This window comes from Populus trichocarpa, chromosome 19, assembly GCF_000002775.5.
Source record: "Populus trichocarpa isolate Nisqually-1 chromosome 19, P.trichocarpa_v4.1, whole genome shotgun sequence".
Classification (NCBI taxonomy): domain Eukaryota; kingdom Viridiplantae; phylum Streptophyta; class Magnoliopsida; order Malpighiales; family Salicaceae; genus Populus; species Populus trichocarpa.
In genome coordinates, this window is record NC_037303.2 from 14,340,720 (window position 1) to 14,363,182 (window position 22,463).

At 32.8% G+C, this 22,463-nt stretch overlaps 4 protein-coding genes across 4 annotated transcripts; all 4 read right to left on the reverse strand.

Annotated features, from left to right (window-relative positions):
* Positions 1–1,465: 1,465 nt before the first annotated feature.
* LOC7458858 (vesicle-associated protein 4-2) lies at positions 1,466–4,172 on the reverse strand. Its single transcript, XM_002325651.4, has 7 exons — positions 3,834–4,172; positions 3,132–3,202; positions 2,958–3,039; positions 2,716–2,834; positions 2,037–2,114; positions 1,801–1,920; positions 1,466–1,704 (listed from the first exon to the last, which is right to left on the reverse strand). Exons 1-7 carry the CDS (start codon positions 4,114–4,116, stop codon positions 1,648–1,650), a joined length of 810 nt encoding a protein of 269 aa, XP_002325687.3. The 5' UTR covers positions 4,117–4,172; the 3' UTR covers positions 1,466–1,647.
* A 7,388-nt stretch (positions 4,173–11,560) lies between these two features.
* On the reverse strand, positions 11,561–12,178 carry LOC18108623 (uncharacterized). The gene has a single exon (XM_006371568.3). The coding sequence runs from the start codon at positions 11,992–11,994 to the stop codon at positions 11,725–11,727; it is 270 nt and encodes an 89-aa protein (XP_006371630.1). The 5' UTR covers positions 11,995–12,178; the 3' UTR covers positions 11,561–11,724.
* A 1,197-nt stretch (positions 12,179–13,375) lies between these two features.
* Positions 13,376–14,084, reverse strand: LOC18108624 (uncharacterized). Its single transcript, XM_006371569.3, has one exon. It carries the CDS (start codon positions 13,952–13,954, stop codon positions 13,685–13,687), a length of 270 nt encoding a protein of 89 aa, XP_006371631.2. The 5' UTR covers positions 13,955–14,084; the 3' UTR covers positions 13,376–13,684.
* Positions 14,085–20,847: 6,763 nt separating this feature from the next.
* LOC18108626 (uncharacterized) lies at positions 20,848–21,535 on the reverse strand. The gene has a single exon (XM_006371571.3). The coding sequence runs from the start codon at positions 21,427–21,429 to the stop codon at positions 21,160–21,162; it is 270 nt and encodes an 89-aa protein (XP_006371633.3). The 5' UTR covers positions 21,430–21,535; the 3' UTR covers positions 20,848–21,159.
* Between the last annotated feature and the right edge of the window lie 928 nt (positions 21,536–22,463).

Here is a 22,463-nt window from a genome sequence, read left to right on the forward strand (position 1 = left end):
TAGAAAAAAATAATCAATTAAAAAAAACCCCGAATCAACCCGTCAAATCTTTTTCTCGCATCATGAAATTAAGATAGCTTTATATAAAGTAAACATAAACAAATTATGAAGTTTTAACTTAAATATTAAAGAATAAAAAAACAATTACAAAAAATATAGAAATTTTAATAAACAAAACTTTATAAGACGAAGAAGAATATCAATTAGTTTCTGTTAATAATTTAAAGGTTTAAATATAGAAATTTTAAAATAAAAACATACTTTTTCAACCAACCCATTGAAATTTATGAATCTACATTGTGATATTTCAATAATTTAAAGGTCCACCTAGCAACTTTAATCACGAGTTTATATAAATTCAAGGATAGAGATTATGACTGCCCTTTAGATGGCAATTTACGGGGACAAGGAGAATTGATTTCAACTTTTTAGATTAAAGTTCCACTTAACTTTGCAACCCACTTGGGAGAGAAACGCAATCCCGTTCCCATGGAGGGTCCCTAAATACTCCATTGTCTTGGAACCCCATAACTGATATTTTATAAGCTACAAACTACTTATAATATGATATTTTATAAGTCCCTAAAAGAATTTGAGCATTGGCAACGCGTTTTTTAGCTTTTAAGAAAAATTTCATTATGAATAAAAAAAATTAAAACATTCATTTAATCAAATAAATAAATATAAAAAGGAAATATTTACATGAATCAAAAACCATTTAGATTTTTTATGATAATAATAATAATATTAATAATTCATTCATTCATAATCATTTCTCCCTCGATAGTGCTAAAGCTTTATATTGACATCTACGTTTGGGTGGCCATAGCTATCAATCTATCTAAACAAGATCTTTCCCCATTTCAAGTTCTTTAGAAGATAAGATCTTCCCCTTTATTCTCAACACGATTTTGCTTATCAAACTATGTTTCATGTAATTTCTTCTTTAATTTATTAGTTCGTGCTAGAAGAGGGCATCTTGGATGTTATTAAAGTATTTAAGGGCAATCAAAAACACAAAGATGCAAGGCATGAGGAGGATTAGCACGATAAAAGTGACTTCTTTTTTCCAGGAAGTGTCCAAAGCACAACACATTCCAGGTTCTTGATCACTGTCATTAGCAGGATAATTTAATTGCAGTGGACAAAACACAAAGCAAGAACCAAATCCAGATCTCAATCTAAATTCCACTAGTTCATTACCTTATCAGCAAAAGAAAAGGGTATATATCTCCCTTTCTCAGGCAAAATCTCCAACTAAGCTGCCAAATTTGCCTCTATCAGGCTGTCAATCCAATAAATAATACTAATAAAGGACAGCTGCTCAAAGGTTGCTTTCATGTGCAAAACAACAGCAGCAGCAAAGTTGAGCATGTATCCATTGTCACTTCCATGGACCATCCAAATAATAATGCAATGTTATGATGCTTTACGTGACAGCATTATAAATAATTTACACGTGTACTAATGATTATAAAAATGATTATAAAGCTCAAATATCCTAAGAAACAAAAAGTAAACAAGTAGGGTAAGTGACGGATACTGAGAAGATATAATCTTGTTTTGGTTGAGAGATAGATACAGAAGCTTAAAATAAAGGAAACCTCAGCTCAAGAAAAAACAAGTGCTTGCAAGGAAACAGGATCTTCACACAGAATCAACTTCAACCTGCTGGCGTGCCAGGTATCTTTCCCTCCGCTCTTTCTGAAATGCATATCAGAGAAGCGAAGTCAGGAAAATTTATAGGCCACAATGTTATAAAGGAGAAATAAATGGCACACCAAATGTTCAAGACCTCACCCACTCATCTATAACAAGTCCTTCGCCAACAACTCGGGGGCCTGCATCTTCTGGAGGCTTCTTGCGTGCTTCGAGCTCAGCTTCAGCCTCAGCCAGTTGTCTTTTAAGCTTTTCCAGTGCCTTGAAGGAAACAAAACAGAATTTCCTCGAAGATTCAGAAGGCCTGTTTTCGGTCTTTATATTTTCCTTTCAAATTCAGGCAGAGAACATATTAGAGATGTATCTGTTTTACTTACAGGGCTAGGGCATTCTGGATCAAGAAAAACAACTCGTAAAATTTGCTCAACTGCTACTTGATCCTTCTGCTCATCAAACTGCATAAAAATGTATAAACATAGCTTGTTCAGCATTTGTGTAGATCAATGCCATTGTTTTGTAATAGAACACAACATCAGAAGCATTCTTCCTGGCATACAGACCAAAAATAAGCTTACACATTGAGACAACAAAATTAGATCTTCAGTCCTACATGTTTCATAAAACTAGCGTATGCCAATCATAGAGAGAGCTCACAATTCTGATAGATGATTCAGATGAAGGAAAACTGAAGCAAAATGAAAATGCAGTCAAGAAATCCTGAAATTCATTTATTGACAAGCATTTCAACTAGTGTTGAAGATTCACAAATCACAGAGTTGGAAGTCGGAACAAAGAAGGCTAGCCTATCAAAAGTACATATTGAACGACTGATGCATCCACTTCTTATTTTCTACTTACAATGCTGTTTTTTTGCCAGAGTTCTCTTTTAAGAAATTCTTACAACTAATCTATCACCCTTAGTAATGATGCTTATGACCATGTTGAAAACCAATAGTTTTATCAACAAAACAAAGGAAGATGTTCATCAAATCATGTTGACAGGAGCTTAATGTAGAATCAATAATAAAAATCAGATGAAAGGTGCAGACAATATACCATCTCAGGAACATATTCCATTTCTCCTTTCACTTTCAAGCTCATGATCTTGAACTTTACCCTGCTCTTCTGATCCAGTAGTCTCTCATTGTTCTCTGGAGGCTCCACAAACTTGAATACTGTTGGCAAGTAATGATTCAGAATGATAATTCCCTAAAATCAAAATGTATACAGCGCACATGGTCCCTGATCATTTAATTGGGCACAATGAACAAGATAGGTGGTGGAGGAGTATTGATTACCAGTTGCAATAAGACTTTCACCAGGTGCAAGTATAGCCCCGGGAGGACGCATGTAACAGCTCTTTGGTGCAGTTGTTTGGAACTACAACAGCCATCATATCACCAATAATTCCCAAAAAAATGATAAACATAAAAAGCATTGGTAAAAAAAAAAAGTTGACAGATTAGTCATACCTTGAAAGCTACATGAGACTTGCTAGTGTTTTTTATGCCAATGGCACTCCTAACCTGTTTTCCTGGTTCATCTTCAGTACAATAAGATTGAAACAAATTAAGTACCAAGCAAACACAAATCCAGTTCATTGCAAAATTTACAGTAATGGAAACACACATAAAGTAACCCCAGAAATAGCAAGATCAATCAAGAAAAACTAGTCCATCTGTATAATGATAGCTTCAAATGTGAAAGCCAATAATAATAATAATAATAAAAGATTTCTCAGCTCCAAGTACATTAATCAAGAAAAGTTGGATGATTAGCTTTTTGATAAACAATGAGCAAACCCAATCAGGTTTCTTAAACTTGTTTGATTTTGACCACTAAAGAACAATCAATCTGTTTTCACAAGGACTAGACATTATCATCCTCAAAAAGTTCATTTCCCTTCAATAAATTAACCCCCCCTCCTCAGATCATCACAAACAACAAATGAATCTATTAATCACAGTTCATATCAAGTAAAACATGCAGACGACAATCTAAGCTGTGTAATCTATAACATCGACAAGTCAGAATATCTTTGCTTGAAATAAAAACAAAGAAACCCAGATCACACAAACTAAAGAAAAAAAAGTAAAAAAGAGTCCAAGTTGTGCATACAGAACAAAAACCAAAAGAATACAGACAACAAAAAGAACCCGAACCTTAGTACTTACAAGGGAAGAAGAGCTTGTTAGGAGGATCGAGCCTGAGTCTTCTTCTAGTAGGCAACAAAGACTTGGTAACAAAAGACATTGCATTTGTTGAATAATAAAGACTTGATCTTGTCTCTCCAAGCTGGTTACTTTGGTTCTGCTGACAACCATTGTTGCCATTACTGTTATTACTGCTCATGGAACTTGAAGATGTTGAAGAAGAAGAAGTGGTGGTGTTAGTTGAAGAAGAAGTGGCATTGCCATTGCCAGTGCCAGTGCCAGTGCTTGTTTGCCAAAAAGGCATTTTGCAAAGACTAAACTTTCATTTCACTCTCTGCTTAAAAGATGGAAAATTTGAGTAGTTATTTTTTTGGGGGGGGTTTTGTACTTTAGTTATATTTTCTATTTTTACTATAATAATAATAATAATGGATTGTTAGTTGTCACAATCATTAAACTTGATCTCGCAGGTCCACTTGGAGTGTGTTTAGCTTATGTTTGGAATTTTGTTTCGGTGTATCTGATTTAAAAACATATTAAATTAATATTTTTAGAAAGTTTTAATGTATTAATATTAAAAATAAAAAAATATTTTAATATATTTTTAAATAAAAAATACTCTTAAAAAATATTTTATACCACAATATTATACACACACTTAGACTCGATCAACCTGTTATAAGGTATAATTTAGTTTGATTAGGTTAGCAGATCAAAACTTAATTAAACTTATCTAGGGGATAGATTTAGTAATTATTTTTTAAAATAATTTTTATTTAAAAATATATTAAAATAAATCAACATATTAAAACAATTTAAAAATAAAAAAAATCAAAGTAAAGTTTTTTAAGAGTTTTTAAAACATTATTTTTAATGCAATAACAAACACGTTCTAATCTGGTTTTTTTTTTTTCACATGCTTCCATTTTTTTGGTTTTTAGAATCTACCCAGTCCATATATCCTATTAATTTACAGTATATTTTTCAGGAAATTTATATTAGACTTGGGGAATCTTTATAAAAATTATTTTAGAATCAAACTCCAAAAATACATTGAGGGAAATTATATATAACGATGCACACCAAAGAAAATTTTATTGTCTCAATGAAAAATTAAAAAATTTACTTTTGCTTGAAATGAGCCTTGGATGTCACTTTTGCTTTCAAATGGAGACTCTCTTTAATTTTATTACTTTAAGAAATATAACTCGTTTAGCATTACAGTCTAATTGTTTTTTTTTAAAAAAATTATTATTAATTTTTTAGTTTCAAATTATTATTTTTATATACAAGTATCAAAAATTAATTTTAAAAAATAAAAATAACTATTTTAATACATTTCTATGAAAAATTATTTTAAAAAACAACATAACACTTACTTTTTATTTATATATATATGCTTTATCTTAAAAAAATGGATAATAGACTTTAGACCCGAAGAAAGCATCTAAAACATCATGATTTGCTATGATGTTGGAAACATGATCTTGTGGAAACGTTAAAATAACAACACGGGAACACACACACTGATGCTCCCATGTGGCCCTCTTGCAAGAAAAGCATCTCTCTTCCATGATTTCATTTCGGTGATTCATTCAAAATATTTTGCGGGCAATGATTTAACCCAACCAGACGCATTTGGCACTAGATGGCCTGCTGGGTTCTAGTCACACAACCTTTGTAGAAAGTGACTTTACTCTTACAAATCTTTTGACATGGTCAATGAAGGATGGATTCCCTTGGATCTTGCCATTGGACTAATCATCATAGTTAAAGATGTGATAGGATAACAATCAACAAGGAAGCAATGGCGAGTGGAAAAGGAATTTTAAGATAAGGATTAGGGTCATGATCACTGGTAGGTGAGAGGCGATCCCTAAGAACACCAAAGATGCTGTTCTCAGGGATTCTTCAGATTGATTTATTTTTTTTTTTTAATAATCATTGAGAGTATATTGAAAATGCCATAAAGCTAATAACCAAAGTGAAATACAAGGATATAGAAAGAAAAAAATTGATCTACTACAGCAAACAACAAAAAGACTACCTAAGATTTCTTATTACACCACAATTTGATGCTATCAGAAGATCTTAAGAGGTCATTTCTTGTATAAGTGAAGTTTGAATCCAGAGTATGCAACCAAATAGCAACCCGATGAAGGATGGTGGAGAAACAATCAAACAAGTTTATAGTTCCCTTCTCAAAAACAATTTTGTTCCTCAACAACCAAATACCCCAAATAGTACTATTTGAAATTAGTCTCTAAGCTGATCTTTGGAATTTGCCATGTACCATTTCGGGCCACTGCAGAAGCAGCGAGTCAAGTGTTCTCGGTAAACAACATTGGATACCCCACCAATCCAAAACTTTCATCCAAACACTCCTAGAAAAGTTACAATATATAAAAAGATGCTCTGGGGTTTTCAAATTTGAGCTGCAAAAGACACATAAAGCTTGTGTGGCAGACAAAACATTCCGGTGATGGAGAAAAGCTCTTGTACTAACTTTGCCCTGTACTGCCAACTAGAGAAACACCTGAACTTTCGGAGGGGCCCCTTTAATCCAAACATTGGCTTCGAAAACTCTATCATTCACAGAGGAGGTATTATCAATTAGGGTGCAACAGGACTTAACTGAGAAGCTTCCATCAGAATTATATGGCCATATAAGTTTGTCATCTTTTCCTTGTCGAATTATCGTTGGCTCCAACATTGAGAGCAAATGATGATATTGTTGCTCTTCATAAGATAAGAGGTTCCTGCTCCAAACCAAATTTCATTGCCAATGATCATTTACCCATTGACCCATCTCATTAACCAAACCATTCTGAATAGTAGACTTTTGGTAAAGCCTAGGGAAAATGCTACGCAAAGCATTTGATCCTATCCACACGTTAGACCAAAAGAGAATGGAGGATCCATCTCCAATCATGAATTTAATGTTTTCACGCAATACTAAGCTGATAACACTATTTGGATCTAAGATTGACAAAACATCTTTTCAAAATAGGGAAATATGACCATGCAATTTTGGGATTCCATTCTCGAAAGTTGGGGAGTAAAAATGGGTTGTTACCTGTTTCCATAAGGCATGGTCTGGTAAGCTTAGCCTCCATATCCATTTGAAAAACATGGATATATTTTTAGACATTAAAGAACCCAACCCAAGGCCTCCTTCTTTTCTAGCTTTCACAATAATACGCCACTGCACCTTGCAAATTTTCTTTTGCTTCGCCACTCCAGACCACAAGAATCTTCAAAGAATAGATGTTAGTATATTACAAACACCCTTCGACATAAGAAAAGAAAACATATAATAGACTAGCAACGAACTCAAGACACTTTTGATTAGGCAAATACGCCCTGCTATACTAAGCATACGACCTCTCTGCATGCTCAACTTTCTTATGAGATTCTCAATAATAGGCTTCCATGTAGACAATCTTTAAGGATTGGATCCCAAAGGCATGCCCAAATAAGAGCAAGGCAAGAAATCAAATCTGCAAAATACTGAATATGCAATACTAGCACAAGTATCTTCCCCAACATTTATGCCAATTAAAGAGCTTTTATGGAAGTTAATGTGCAAACCTGAACAAATAGCGAACCACAACAAAATCCTTTTAACTGTTTTGACCATATGAAGATTAGCAGGCATGAAGATCAAAGTGTCGTCTGCATATTGTAGGCGACTAAGGCAAAAGCTGTCTCCAAAAGGGATACCTTTGAAAAGATCATTTGTAGCTACTCTTTGAAATAAACAGATAATCCCTGTGCTGCAATTAGAAAAAGAAATGGAGAAAGGGGGTCACCTTGGCAAATCCCACGGTCCATCAAGAATTCCTTAGAATGAGATCCATTAATCAGCACTGATAATTTTGCAGTGGAGATGCAAGTGTTGATCAAATTAATCCATTTTTCACCAAAATCCATGTACCTCATAACCTGCTCTAAATAATCCCACTGCACACTATCGAAAGCTTTGTGAAAATCCACATTAAAGATAAGGCTCGGCACTCTGTATCTTTTCAAGGAATGAACTGCTTCATTGGCAACCAAAAACCCATCAATTATTTGCCTCCCTGCCAAGAAAGTTGTTTGATTCTCATTGACAAGGTCATGCATAACCACTTTCAGACGGCTAGAAAGAACCTTAGTCATTATCTTGTAAATGTCGTGATTCAAACTAATAGGCCTGAAATCTTTGAAGCCAACCGGGGAAGCTGTCTTCGGAACTAGAAGGATATAAGCATGATTGACTCATTTTGGAAGCCTACCTGTTTTGAAGAAATTCTTGGCCAGGTCTAACAAATCATCTGCAATGAAATTCCAAGCAAGCCTGTAGAATTTGAAATTGAAACCATCTGGACCCGGACTCTTGCTACCATCACAATCCCAAATACTCTGCTTTAATTCTTCCAAAGTGATATCTCGCTCCAAGCTAGCTGAAGAAAAAGCCAAGAGTGTTTTAAAACCAACAGGCCCTAAACCAATTCGGAATCTATCAGGGCTTCTAAATAAGTTGGAGAAGAAGCTAACTGTCACATCTTTTATGACCGGTAAGCCTTCAACAACAAAACCATTATGAACCACTTTCAGGAGATGGTTTTTAGCCCTCCTGAAGTTAGCAACTAGATGGAAGAAACGCGTGTTGCGATCACCTAGGCGACACTAAACTTGTGGAAGTTAGAGAGAAAAGATAAGGAGGAGTGGTGCTCCGACAGCCATATCACCAACATCCACCGTTGGATGAGGCCAAGATTTGGGTATGTTGTGCATCTCATCATTTTTTTCATTCTGAACGTAGAGATCGTCCATATCTATCTCCGCTTGGGAAATCTAATTGTTTGAAGGTTTCTGGAAACCCCCCCTCAGACCTATCAGCGTCGCCGATCGATGTCTCATTCTTCTACCGTTGGATCAACACGAATTTTGGGTATGTTGTGTGTACTTATAGTTCCCACATCCTGACCAGAGAGATCGTTCATATTTGAATCCACTAGAGAAATCTTACCGTTTGAAGATTTCTGGACAAACCACTCTCGGAACAGTCAGAGCCGCCGACCTATTTCTCCCTTCTATACCGTTGGATCAATCTGAATTTTGGATATGTCATGCGTATGGGTGTATTACACAGTCTGAACGGTGGCAATGAGATGAAACCCTTCCAGCAAAGTGTTATGCACGTTCAACAGTGGCTCGTCAATCTCAGGACAGTTTTGGTCTAACTCCTAGGGAGATCCAATCGTTAACTTGAGCTGATATTTGGTTATGTGCTGCATAAGATGTGTGTTTACCTTTGTACCATTAGGATGTGTTATGTTTTGAATTGTTGGTGAGTAATTGTTGTTTGAAGCTCTGCACAGAATCTGTCATGGCTTCCAATCTGAAACCCCAAACACCCAAAGCTAACACCACCCCTTTAACCACTAAACATCCCACAAACCAACACCAAAACACCCAAAACACAGCCTCCCCAATGCAGGTTTGGTTTCCAAAATCCCACGAATCAACAAACAATCAAAAATCCCTTTCCAACAGCCACCTTGACCCAAAACAACAACCACCCCCTGAACACAATCACAATATTCCTAGCCCAAAAACCCAGAATAACCACTCCTTTAACATTTCAGTGCCACAAATTTACTTTGAAGGGTTCCCAATATGGGCCGATTACCATCGCATAAAGGCTTCTTTTAACAAGTTTGACCCTGTACTCAAACTCTATGTATCCAGGCATGTTAACAAATCAGGGAGTCTTTTTGGTTTTGTAACAATAGCATCAAACTTTTCTGATAAAGTTTTGCTAGAGAGTGTGAATGACATTTGGTTTGAATGTCACAGACTAAAGGCCAATTTCGCCAGACACTCTAAAGAGATTCCAATAGAGAACAAAGCTACCAACAGATCAAAACCCAAAACAACTATAAGAGTGCCTATTAGTGAAAGAGATGTAAAAAGTTACAAAGAGGTACTCAGTGAAGGAAAAGCGGAACAAATACATCTGTCCGTGGCTTCTGGACCAAAAGATTACTTTGAAAAACTCTCCCTTGATCAGTCCAAAACATATAACTCATGACTAGCCAAGCCACAAGCTAAAGAGATGTCTTTCACTAATAGGAGGTACTAAGAGGATTATGCTTGGCTAAAGAGATGTCTTTCACTAATAGGCACTCCTATAGTTGTTTTGGGTTTTGATCTATCGGTAGCTTTGTTCTCTATTGGAATCTTTTTAGAGTGTCTGGCGAAATTGGCCTTTAGTCTGTGACATTCAAATCAAATGTCATTCACACTCTCTAGCAAAACTTTATCAGAAAAGTTTGATGCTATTGTTATAAAACCAAAAAGACTCTCTGATTTGTTGACACGCCTGGATACATAGAGTTTGAGTACAAAGCCAAACTTGTTAAAAGAAGTCTTTATGCGATGTTAATCGACCCATATTGGGAACCCTTCAAAGTAAATTTGTGGCACTGAAATGTTAAAGGAGTGGTTATTCTGGGTCTTTGGGCTAGGAATATTGTGATTGTGTTCAGGGGGTGGTTGTTGTTTTGGGTCAAGGTGGCTGTTGGAAAGGGATTTTTGATTGTTTATTGATTCATGGGATTTTGGAAACCAAACCTGCATTGGGGAGGCTGTGTTTTGGGTGTTTGGGTGTTGGTTTGTGGGATGTTTAGTGGTTAAAGGGGTGGTGTTAGCTTTGGGTGTTTGGGGTTTTGGATTGGAAGCCATGACAGATTTTGGGCAGAGCTTCAAACAACAATTACTCACCAACAATTCAAAACATAACAAATCCCAACGGTACAAAGCTAAACACACATCTTATGCAGCACATATCCAAATATCAGCTCACGTTAACGGTTGGATCTCCCTAGATCGGAGTTAGACCAAAACTGACCTGAGATTGACGAGCCACTGTTGAACATGCATAACACTTTGCTGGAAGGTTTTCATCTCATCTCCACCGTTCAGCATGTGTAATAAAACCATACGTATGACATATCCAAAATTCAGATTGATCCAATGGTAGAAAAGGGATAAATCGGCCGGCGGCTCTGACTGTTCCGAGAGTGGTTTGTCCAGAAATCTTCAAACGGTAAGATTTCTCTAGTGGATTCAAATATAAACGATCGCTCTAGTCAGGATGTGGGAACTATAAGGACACACAACATACCCAAAATTCGTGTTGATCCAACGATAGAAGAATGAGAAATCAGCCGGCGACGCTGACAGGTCTGAGGGGGGGTTTCCAGAAACCTTCAAACAATTAGATTTCTCAAACGGCGACAGATATGGATGATCCCTCGGTCAGAATGAAGACAATGATGAGGTGCACAACATACCCAAATCTTGGCCTCATCCAATGGTGGATGCCGGTGATATGGCTATCGAGCACCACCCCTCCGTATCTTTTCTCTCTAGCCTCTCTCTAACTACACCTAAGTGGATCTTCTTTAAGAAAATTTAATAATACCTTTCCTATGTGCTATATATATTACTTTCTGAATTCAAGGCGCCGTTAATTTATTTTTTATTTTTATTTCAGATATCCTATTTTAAATAGCTCATGACTAATTTCAGCATAAAAAAATATTATTGATATTTATAATATTATTAAATGTTAATAAAATACTATAAGTTATAATTTATCATATAAAAGGAATCGTCTATAATTTATTTTCAATTTCAAATTAATATAGGTTGTGAAAAATAAAATTTAAGTAACTTTTTTTATCAATACATGAATAGCAGTTTATAATCAGATTAAAGATTTATATAATTTAATAAACAAAAAATGACAGATTAATTTACAATTGATGGTCCTGGAGTAGAATCTGATCATGGCTGATCAAAATCTTTGATGGGAACTCTACAAACAGTTTGATCTTTGTCATCTATAACCACAACAACCTCAGTAGGGACCCCAACAACTTAAGTACATGACGGTCCTTAGTGACTCCTCTGATTGCTTTGCCTTCTGATTTTCTCTTACTTTACTTGAAACCACGTTAGAAGTCGGAGAAGACAGCTTCTTGGCCTTAGACATTGACCTAACTTTGTTCTTGGCATGATGGTGTAATAATCTAATTGTGTAGTTCCATCTGCAAAACCCTTGATCTTTCATTGCCTCCACAGCTGCAATACCAAAGGCTACCATCCAAGCTTTGCTTGTTGAACTCATTTTTTTTCTATTTTCTTCTCTGTACTAGAACAGAAGGATGGAGGCTCTTTTAGTTCAGGAAGACGAGGTATAATCTATCGAGCTTTTGTGCTTGATGGTGAAAATGGTAAGCAGGGGTTTGCTTATATAGACAGTACAGAAGGGGCCAGAAGCTTTGGGAGAAAACTAGAGCCTACAAGATCAGGATGTTAGCTGCTGGTTTAGGCAAAGTGGAAGCCAAAGAGATGTTTTCTTGTGTTTTTTATTAGTGGGGTCGTGTTAGGATAAGATTTTCATTAATGTCAAAAACTACAAGTCGGAGCTAGAAAATGGTATCTCAAGCACACTTTTTTTTAAATCATGAAAAGGCTAGCGTGTGAGTTGTTGCTGATGAGCACCACACGGTTTTCCTATGTAAAAATCCCATTATTTTCTTTGAATAGTCGATTACCATGCGTTCATTGCATGTGTCACCAGAACCAAGGTCTCAACTCTCAACAATGGGGGCAGATTTTACTACATTTATTGTTTGATTATGGAACAGTTTTTTTAAAATGTTTTTTATTTAAAAATATATTAAAATAATATTTTTTTAAAAAAAAATTAATATCAACATATTAAAACAATTTAAAAATATAAAATTTTAATTTGAAGTAAAGAAAAAATAAAACTTTTTAATTTTTTAAATACTTTTAAAACACAAAAACAAAAAGATTTTTATTGGTTAGAAAATAGCAATTTACCCTTTTATTTTTGTTTCTATCTAAATTACTCCAAACTTTATTGATATTGATTTTGAATTCATTCTATGGAATTTGGTAAGTGTTAAAAGTTAATATTAAATTATTTTTAAGAGTTTGATTATAAATTTAATTTTTTAATATATATATATATATTAGAATATTTTTAATTAAATAGTGAAAATTTAAATCTCTCAAGAAAATTGGTCGGAATAAGTTTCAAGTCCAAATTCTTTATTTTAAATTAATAATTTATCACAATTTTTATTTAAGATTTTTTATTTTTTTTTTAACTGTCTTCTTGTTAAATTTCATTGATAACCCCAAACGTTTAAATTTAATAATTTACTGAACTGCAACTCTAATGGTGAATATTGAAAGGAAATAAAGTTATGAGTAGTCTGTTGATGTGAGATTTGCGTTGGAAAAAAATGAGTTTAGATGGCTTGAAAACGCAAAAAGACGTTGATGATCAAAATACACAAGTTAAATTTTGGCGAAAACCTATCAAGTTCTCTATGTAATTTATTTTTCAAAAAAATCACATTATCACCATAACAAAAATAGATTTTAATAGAATTTATCAAAAAAGAGCCTTATTAAATAAATGTTATGATAGAATATATATATTCCACTGTATGATATCATGATTTCCTCCATCATTGTAAACCTTTCAAAGCTCTTCCATTATATATAGGTTCAAAATTTACAATTTTTATATGAACTGGCAGCGTTAAAAACATTTTCCCCCATCATTAGCAATTTATTCAACAACAATCGATTGAAATACAATTGCTGCTGATGATAAATTAAGCTGGTCGAGATAATCATAATCGTTGATGGGTTCCAGACCCAGAAGCAGTTGGCCTTGTGATCTCTGTTCAGACAAGTGTCCCTTGGAGCTCTTTGGTTGCCTCTTTGTGGTCACCAATCCATGAATATAGTTCCTCTGCTAGTAGTTCAGTAATCAACTAGTAAGGACCCCAACAACTTAAGTACATGACTTTCCTCAGTGACTCCTCTGATTGCTTTGCTTTCTGATTTTCTCTTACTTTACGAGAAATCACAGTAGAAGCTGGAGAAGAGAGCTTCTTGGTCTGAGAGATTGACTTCACTTGGTTCTTGGCATGATGGTGTAGTGATCTTATTGTGTAGTTCCATCTACAGAACCCTTGATCTTTCAAGGCCTCCACAGCTGCCATACTAGCGGCTACAGCCCAAGCTCTGCTTGCCGAACTCATTTTTCTACTTTCTTTCTTTGTTTGTACTAGTAGAACAACAACAAAAATGGAGAAATTTTTAGTTGAAAAAGATGAGAAGTAATTGAGAATTCGTGTTTGATGGTTCAAATGGTATACTGGGATTTGCTTATATAGAGTCTAAGGGGCCGTAAGCTTGAAGGAAACCAGAAACTAGGTACAGGCTGCAGCTGGTGGTTTTGGCTTGAGAAAGCCAATGGTATTATTTTAAGGACCCCTCACTTGATGGCATAAATCACTAAGCAGACAGTGACAATAAATAAATAAATAAATAAAAATTGGGAGTTTTTAATACATTTTAGCATGTTCGATCATGACAAAGCATGGATGTGACTTGTACTAGGAGGATGTTTTGCGTTGAATTGTAGTTTTGTAGATTTTTAAATTTTTGAAATTATTATGTTAATATTAAAAATAAATTTCAAGAAATATAAAGATATTATTTTAATATATTTTTAAATAAAAAATTTTAAAAACAACCTCACCACTAATGGCCACTCAATTTTGCTTTATAAAAATCCAAATTGAGCCTAACTATTGGAGGCAAATCCATGTTCAAGAGCGAGGCTAGAAGGATAGAATTTTAACTTCTTTCTAGGTGTCTACTCAAAACCAGAAAAAGGACACGAGGGCATCCTCAAGATTTTAATATAAAGGTAGATGCTGTGTATATAGGTATTTAACCTTACTCGGGGTGTACGCGGCTAACAAATGAGATTTTTATTTTTTTCAGTCAATTTAGGTTGATTTATATTAAATAAAAAAAAATAAAAAAATAGGATAAGTATACATATAAACTATATAAATATATAAAAAAAAAATTTCTTAACTTTTTGATGTGGTATGACTATCACATGAAAATGTTAAAAAACATTTCTTGTATTTTATGACTATATATATAGAACATTTCATATAGATGTAAATTTTATATATAAACATTTCATATTTTTTATGATTATATATATAGCTATCACACATAGAAAAGTTAATGAACATTTCATATAAATATAAACTTTATGTATAACTAGTTATCGTGCATGGAAATATTAAGAAACAATTAATGGGATTTAGGTTATAAATATAGCTCTTTCATATGAAAAAGTTAAAAATATTTTATGAGGATGTAAGTTATAGAAAAAAAAAATATAAGACCAAGTAATCACAAATTAACTTTATATTTTTTGGGTTTTATTTAAAAAAAATGTAAAAAAAGAGAGCTCGGGTCTCACCCGGGTTAAGCCAGGTTACCTTAGTTTTGAGTTGATCCGGCGGATCACTTGGGTTTTACCAGGCTAATTACAAGCTCGGGTTTATATCATTTAAAACCCCGCTAAGGCCCTGGATAGCCGGGTCCTAGGTCAACCTGTCAGGTCAGGTTTTATATCTATGGCTATGTCCTGAAAATGAAAAGGAAGAAGAAAAAAGAAAAAAAGAAGATGAATACATTTGAGTGCTTTATCTATTGGATATTATCAAATTAAGTCTTACCATAGAAAGTTTCTTTTAAAATTATAACCAAGAACTTATTTGTTTTAAGAAATGTCATTTTAAGCATAAATTTTAATGGTGTGAATTGATCGGGTTATATTTGATAAAGAGTTCCAATTGAGAAATTTTTATCAAATTAGTCATTATTAAAATGGTGAAGGGTAAATTAGTTTTTTATATATATTTTTTGCTCAATAAAATAACTAGAGAGCCCTTAAAGAAAAAAAATTATTGAGTTGGCGTCAAGGACTTATAATATGTCTTTTTACTTTTTTAGACATAGTAAAATGAATAATAAACCCTTACAAGCAAAAATTCTTTAACTAATGCCAATGAGCTTTTATGTGTTTTTATCCTTTTTTTTTTTTTTGTTATAATCAATTTAAATTATGATAGATTTGATCTTTTAAAATATATAAACATTTTTAAAAAAATTGGTGATGCATGCATTACACGCGTCAACGCATAGATCGTTCTCGTGTTGTGTTGGGTTATGCATGCTGCAGTGTTTGGCGGTTAAATGGTGACTTCTAAGGGTAGCAGTCAAATCATCTCTACAGCCCCTCCATCCCTGGGCAGTGCATGTAACCAATGAACTTTTGATTTGACGCCAATGATCCTTTTTTTTCTTTCTCTCCTCCTCGATTTCACATTGACCCTTTAAGTTTTCAAATCAACTCCTTAATTTATTTTTCTTTCATATTTAGTTCGTGTTCTTTTGATTACTATTTATTTTATTTAAAATAATTTATATAATTGAAATTTGTTTTTCAATTGCATTCTCTTTTAATTTTTTTCATAGGTTAGATTTGGTCTTATTATTTAGATTGCTATTTGTTTTATTTAAAATGATCTGTAAAATTGATTTTTTTTACTATTTTATCCCCATGTTATTTTTTCATGTTAGATTTGATCCTTATTTTTTATTGCTATTTTTTCTACTTTGACAAATTTTCTAAATTGATATTTTTTTTATTTCATCTTTCAACATTAAATTGGTTGGAAATTAAGTTTCTATATTGACCTTGAGTTTAGGATTTTATAGGTTGCGAACTTGGCGGATTAACCTAAATTTAAGAGATTCGCACATGTTTGCTTTTATTAAACTCATTTTTCTTATTTGCTTTCTATAGAAATTTTTATTAGTTTTAAAAATAATTCAGGTTATCTTGAGTCTCTTTATTTGTTATTTGTTTTGTTAGATTTAGATTTTATTGAGAGAAATTATGTTTTTTTATTAAATTAAATAAATTGATTAAATATAAGTATGGAATGCTTACTTCATGGTTTTTCATTGATTTTCTTTCTAAGTTATTGCTCTTATTGCACGTGCAGCCTCTTTCATTGTCGTCATCAACCTTTCACGGTGGCATTAGAACTGTCTCGGTAAGCTTTTTTTGGTGGTAAGATGATGTTCATGGAAGAGCAACGGTGAGTCTATCAGGCTATTCTTTTTTTTTTTTTTTATTCCAAGTATTATATTGACAACTTATTTTTTTATAGCTAGCTAATTATTTTTATTTTTTGTTTTATTTTTTGTTGATATTTTTTAAAATTATATTATTAAATTAACCGAGTTTTTTAACCCAATCAAATTAATGACTCGAGTCTCAGTTTTTTTTTAATTTATTTATTATTATTATATTTTTTATTCATATTATTTAAATTAATCAAACTTATTAGATAGAATAAAAACAATACAATAAACCTAATCTCAATTTTATTTTTTAATATTTATAACACTTGCATTATCTTATTGAAAAAAATATTAAGGCGGCACGGGCCGCCCGTTTATGTCCTGAACATTATCTATCTTTCAAAAAGCATTTGAAATTGAAGATTAAAAAACTCAAAACTTTAAATTAATCTTTAATTTGTTAAAGTTCGACTTGAATGATGATTGGAGATGAAGTCATGTTTGGGATATTGCGGGCACGATCGAATACGCAAATTAACGGCAGCTATACTAAGTTTTGGTGAAATCTTTATCAAGTTTTTTATGCAAATTATTTTCCAAAAATCATTTTATTTTTCAATAAACAAACAGAACATAAACACAGTCTGAAATGCCGCCGCCTCCAATTGACGAATTGAAAAGCTAGTCCCATCTACCCTTTTTTTTTTTAAAAAAAAAAAACACCTTGATTGATAAAATTGTTAGATATATGTATCAGAATTGCATAAACTACTAATTAATCGAGTTTTATCATGAAACTATATTGTATAAAGGTTGGATTGGTTACTAAATTTCTCCTTTTTTTTCATATATATGAACGAGAAAGAGTTGACTAGATAATTATACTGCACTCTATAATATTACTTTGATCATAGTAAGGCTCTTACATTACAGGTTGATTATGTACAAAATTCAGCAAAAAAAGTACAATTTACATCAACATGCAGAAATTAAGAAAATTTTCTCCCATCATCTAGCAATTCATTAAACTACAATATTCCATTTAAAAACAATTGCTAGAGCAGAATCTGATTGTTGATAAGCAGTCGATCTTGCCTTCGAAACTCTTTGATTGCCTCTTTGCTGTCACCATTCCATGACCATAGTTCCTCTGCTAGCTAGTAGTTTATCAAATAACTAGTAAGGACCCCAGCAACTCAAGTACATGACTCTCCTCAGGGACTCCTCTGCTTGCGTTGCTTTCTGATTTTCTTTTACTTTACTTGAAACCACAGTACTAGAAGTTGGAGAAGACAGCTTCTTGGCCTGAGAGATTGACTTGACTTGGTTCTTGGCATTCTGATGGAACGATCTTGCTGAAATCATCTTTCTTTACCCTTTCTTTGCACTAGAACAACAACAAAAAAGGACAATTTTTAGTTGAGAAAGATAAGATGTAATATAAGATTTTGTTTGATGGTGCGACCAAGCCTAGGTTTTGCTTATATAGAGAGTAGAGGCCCAAAGGTTTGGAGGAAACCAAAAACTAGCACAAGTTGTCGATGGTGGTTTCGGCTGAAGTGAGAAAGCCAATGGTATTATTTAGTAGACGGGATGAATCTAATACCTAGGAAGGACCATTCTTTCTTGAACGAGGAAGGACCATTTGGCTGCCTAAAATACAGAGGAGGAGGAGGAAATCGGGGATCATGACAAAACTAGAATGGGACTTGTTTACGAAAGGTAAAGGCACTCGGTTTTTGTTCATGAGAGGGGATAGAAGGATAAGAATTCTTGGCATTTGTCTGGACGTCTACTCAAAAACAGTATAGGATCACATCATGAACACAATAATTGTGAATCCATCCGTATCAAAAACATCTAAATTCAATACTTAAATTATTAAATAAAATTAAGATATAATTTATATTATTTTTTAATATATATATTTAAATGAAAGCTATTTGAACTTAAAATTTATACAACTTTATATTATTTTTTGCTTGATTTTTATGAAATAAATAGGGATGATAAGATTTGAACTCGTGACTACTTGGTCATCAAGGCTCTGATACCATGTCAAAAAACCATTTCAACCCAATAATTTAAATTCTTAAATGAGGTCCCAGAATATAATTTATATTATTTTTTAACAATCTATATATCACTAAAAAGATAAATAAATAAGTAAAATTTAAGGAAAAAACAGTTCTCAAGTTTTGATAATTATTATTAAATCTGAATCAAGTTAATTTTTTTTTTAAATAGATGATAATTAACTTAGTTAAACTAAAAAATATGATCGATCAAATTATCACCCGATTGAATTAGTTTCAAAGTTGACTTAATTTAAAAAGTAAATTAAATAATATCATTTTAATTAATAAAATCAATTCGAATTATATAACTTGTTTAATCCAAATCTTAAAATAAGTTATTAGCATATCCAATTTAATAACTTTAGTTGCAAGGGGTTCAAAAAAGAAAAAATGACTCGCGATGCATAATGTTGATATGGAAACGACGTGGACTGTGATCAGAAAATATATTGGTTTTCTTATTTTACGAAAGATTATGAATAATTACTCCAAATATTTGTTCTAACTTGTGAATTCCTTTTACAGAGCTTTAAACTCCGGCGCTATGCCATGGGTTGTAGCAGATTTTAAGGAAAAAAAAATTATTTAGATATTAGTAATATGTTTTTTAAATAAATTAAATTCTAACTATAAATAATAATGATATTTTTATTTAATATTGAAATAGAAAAACATTTAATTTACCTAGGTTAACATGCATTCACCTATGAAATTTATAGGGATAATCTTGAAAAAAAAAACAAATTGAAAATTCAATCCTAAATTAACTTAATGTTGAAAAATAAAATCGGTAAAAAAATAGCATTTAATTAAAAAAATTAAGTCAACTCGAATCGGCCAGTCAAACTCACAGCGCAAATCATGTTAGTCATCAGATTCAATAAATTTTTTATCCCAAAAATTATTTTTCATTTAATTATATAACAATAAAGCACATGATAATTTTTTTTGTATAAAAACATTTGTTTTAAGTAACAAAATCATAATAACGCTAGGATAACAAAAGTAGATCATTGATAATAAATAATAAAATTAAAATTATATTTTTTTAGGTTGGGGTTTAAAAAAATAGATCATCGATAATAAAAAATTATTTTTTTAAAAGCTAAAAAGAATTTAAATAAATAAATAAATAATAACATTGTTAAACTTGTAACCTACATTCTAAACTTAATTAAATTTAATAATTTTTTTAATCAAAATATAAAATAACAAAAAAACAAAAAATTTAAAAGAAGCTCAAACACGCAAGTCTTCCAGCCCAGCCTGCCTTGGTTGCCTTTATTTTTTTAATTTCTTAAAAGTTTATTTTTAAACAAAGACAACGAACTACATTTGTTTTTTTCAGAATCCGTCAATCAAATGTCACTGAAAATGAAAATAGAACCTATTAAAACTAATTTACACTCTCTATTGAGAATCCAAGAATCCTCTCTCCTTTGATATTTATAAAAAAAAAACTAAAAAAAACTAAATTTTAATATCAAAATTAAATTTAGAACCAACAATCTATAAAACAAAAAAATATAAAAGACCCAGATAAACTTTTTATATAAAATTCAAAATCATTATTTATTTTACCTTTTCTTTTTCCTTTTAATCCAATCATCTCTTTCGAAAAAGTAAACAGTGCATCTTCAACATTGAAAACCCCACGCGGTTTCATTTTTGTTAATTAATTACATCATGTTACTCAAGACTTGACTGCAGCCTAACCCCAATATATAAACTTATAGTAGAAAGTGTCGTGTTAGGTTCATCCACTCTGCCACAGTCCAAGTTTCATGAAGGAACACAAGTTTTGACGTTGCAGTAATTAATCCCCATGGGCTAAAAGGAGAGAACAAGACTTTAATCCACTCATGTAATTAGCTTATTGATTCAATTGAGTCTTCATTTTAAATGCCATTTCATTCTGAAAAATTACAATTTACATCACTTGCAAATTGTTGCAGCAATGGAAGGAATTTGCTCCCATCATTCAGCAATTCATTGGGACTACAATAGGTTGAAACATATATTGCTAGAGCATAACATTCAAAAGAAGCTGAATAATCGTTGATGGGTTCCAGCGTCCATCGCCATAAGAAGTCGGCCTTGTCATGTTTCTCCAAATGAGTCTCTCTTGGAAAGACTTCGATTGTCTCTATGCTGCAACCAGTCCATGCATGGCCATAGTTACTTGCTGGTAGTTTACTGCCTAGCTAGTAAGGACCCCAGCAACTTAAGTACATGACCTGCCTCAGTGACTCCTCGGATTGCCTTGCTTTCTGATTTTCTCTTACTTTACTTGCAACCACAGTAGAAACTGGAGAAGAGAGCTTCTTGGGCAGAGAGGATGACTTGCCTTGGTTCTTGGCATGTTGGTATAGTGATCTTATTGTGTAGTTCCATCTGCAAAATCCTTGATCTTTCAAAGCCTCCACAGCTGCAATACTAGTGGCAACAGCCCAAGCTTTGCTTGTTGAACTCATTTCTCTATTTCTTTTGATTGAACTGAACAGCTAGAAGATGGACAACGTTTTGAAAAAGTTGAGATGTAATCGACAATGGAAATTATGTTCGATGGTGTAGATGACAAGCTGGGGATTGCTTATATAGAGAGGAGGGAACTAGGGGACCCGAAAATTGGAGGAAACCGGAAGCCAGGGATAAGCTGTGGCTGGTGGTTTTGGCGTAAGTTAAAGCCAATGGTATTATTTTAGTGCAGTTAGGCTAGGATGGGACTGAATCTTTATGTCTATCAAGGACCACTTGGTGCCATTAAATACAAATGGAGAAAAAATGGGGGATTTCTTTTTCATGCATCTTATCATATTCAATGACGACAAAGCTGGAGTGGGGACTCGTTTTGGTAAGAGGCACGCGGTTTGCTTTATAAAAATCAGAATTGAGCCTCAAGTATTGGAGGCAAATCCACTTGTTTTTCTTTAATAGTGGGGCTGGAAGGATAGCATTTTAGCATTTGTCTAGGCATCTACTCAGAAACAGGGAACGTACAGGATTGCTTCCTGAAGACAATAATAAGTGTAGATCCATTGCATGTATCACAAGATACGATTTTTTTTCCAAAATAACAATCGTGGCAAAAAAATTAATTGTTATGTATCACAGTTGAGAACAAAAAAAATTAAAGAACCAGCACATTATAACTAGCCGTGTTACGGGAAAAAAAAAAAAGATATATTGGAAATGAGCTAATAAAAACAAAACAATTGGCAAATTAACAGAGAAGCAAAATTTCTAATGAAATGGTATATTTTCACTTTATTACGTTTTAAAAATACAATATTTATTAAATATTATTATTTTTAAAAGAGAAAATAATTATCACGTTTTAAAATAATAACATTTAATAAATATCATGCTTCTGAAGCACGACAAGGTAAAATTTCAATTATATAACTCAATTGGTTGATCGATTCATAATGATCAGTGAAATTGATCGACTAATTCTAAAAATAACAAAAAAAATATTAAAACTACTAAATTTGAGGGGCCTCAACTA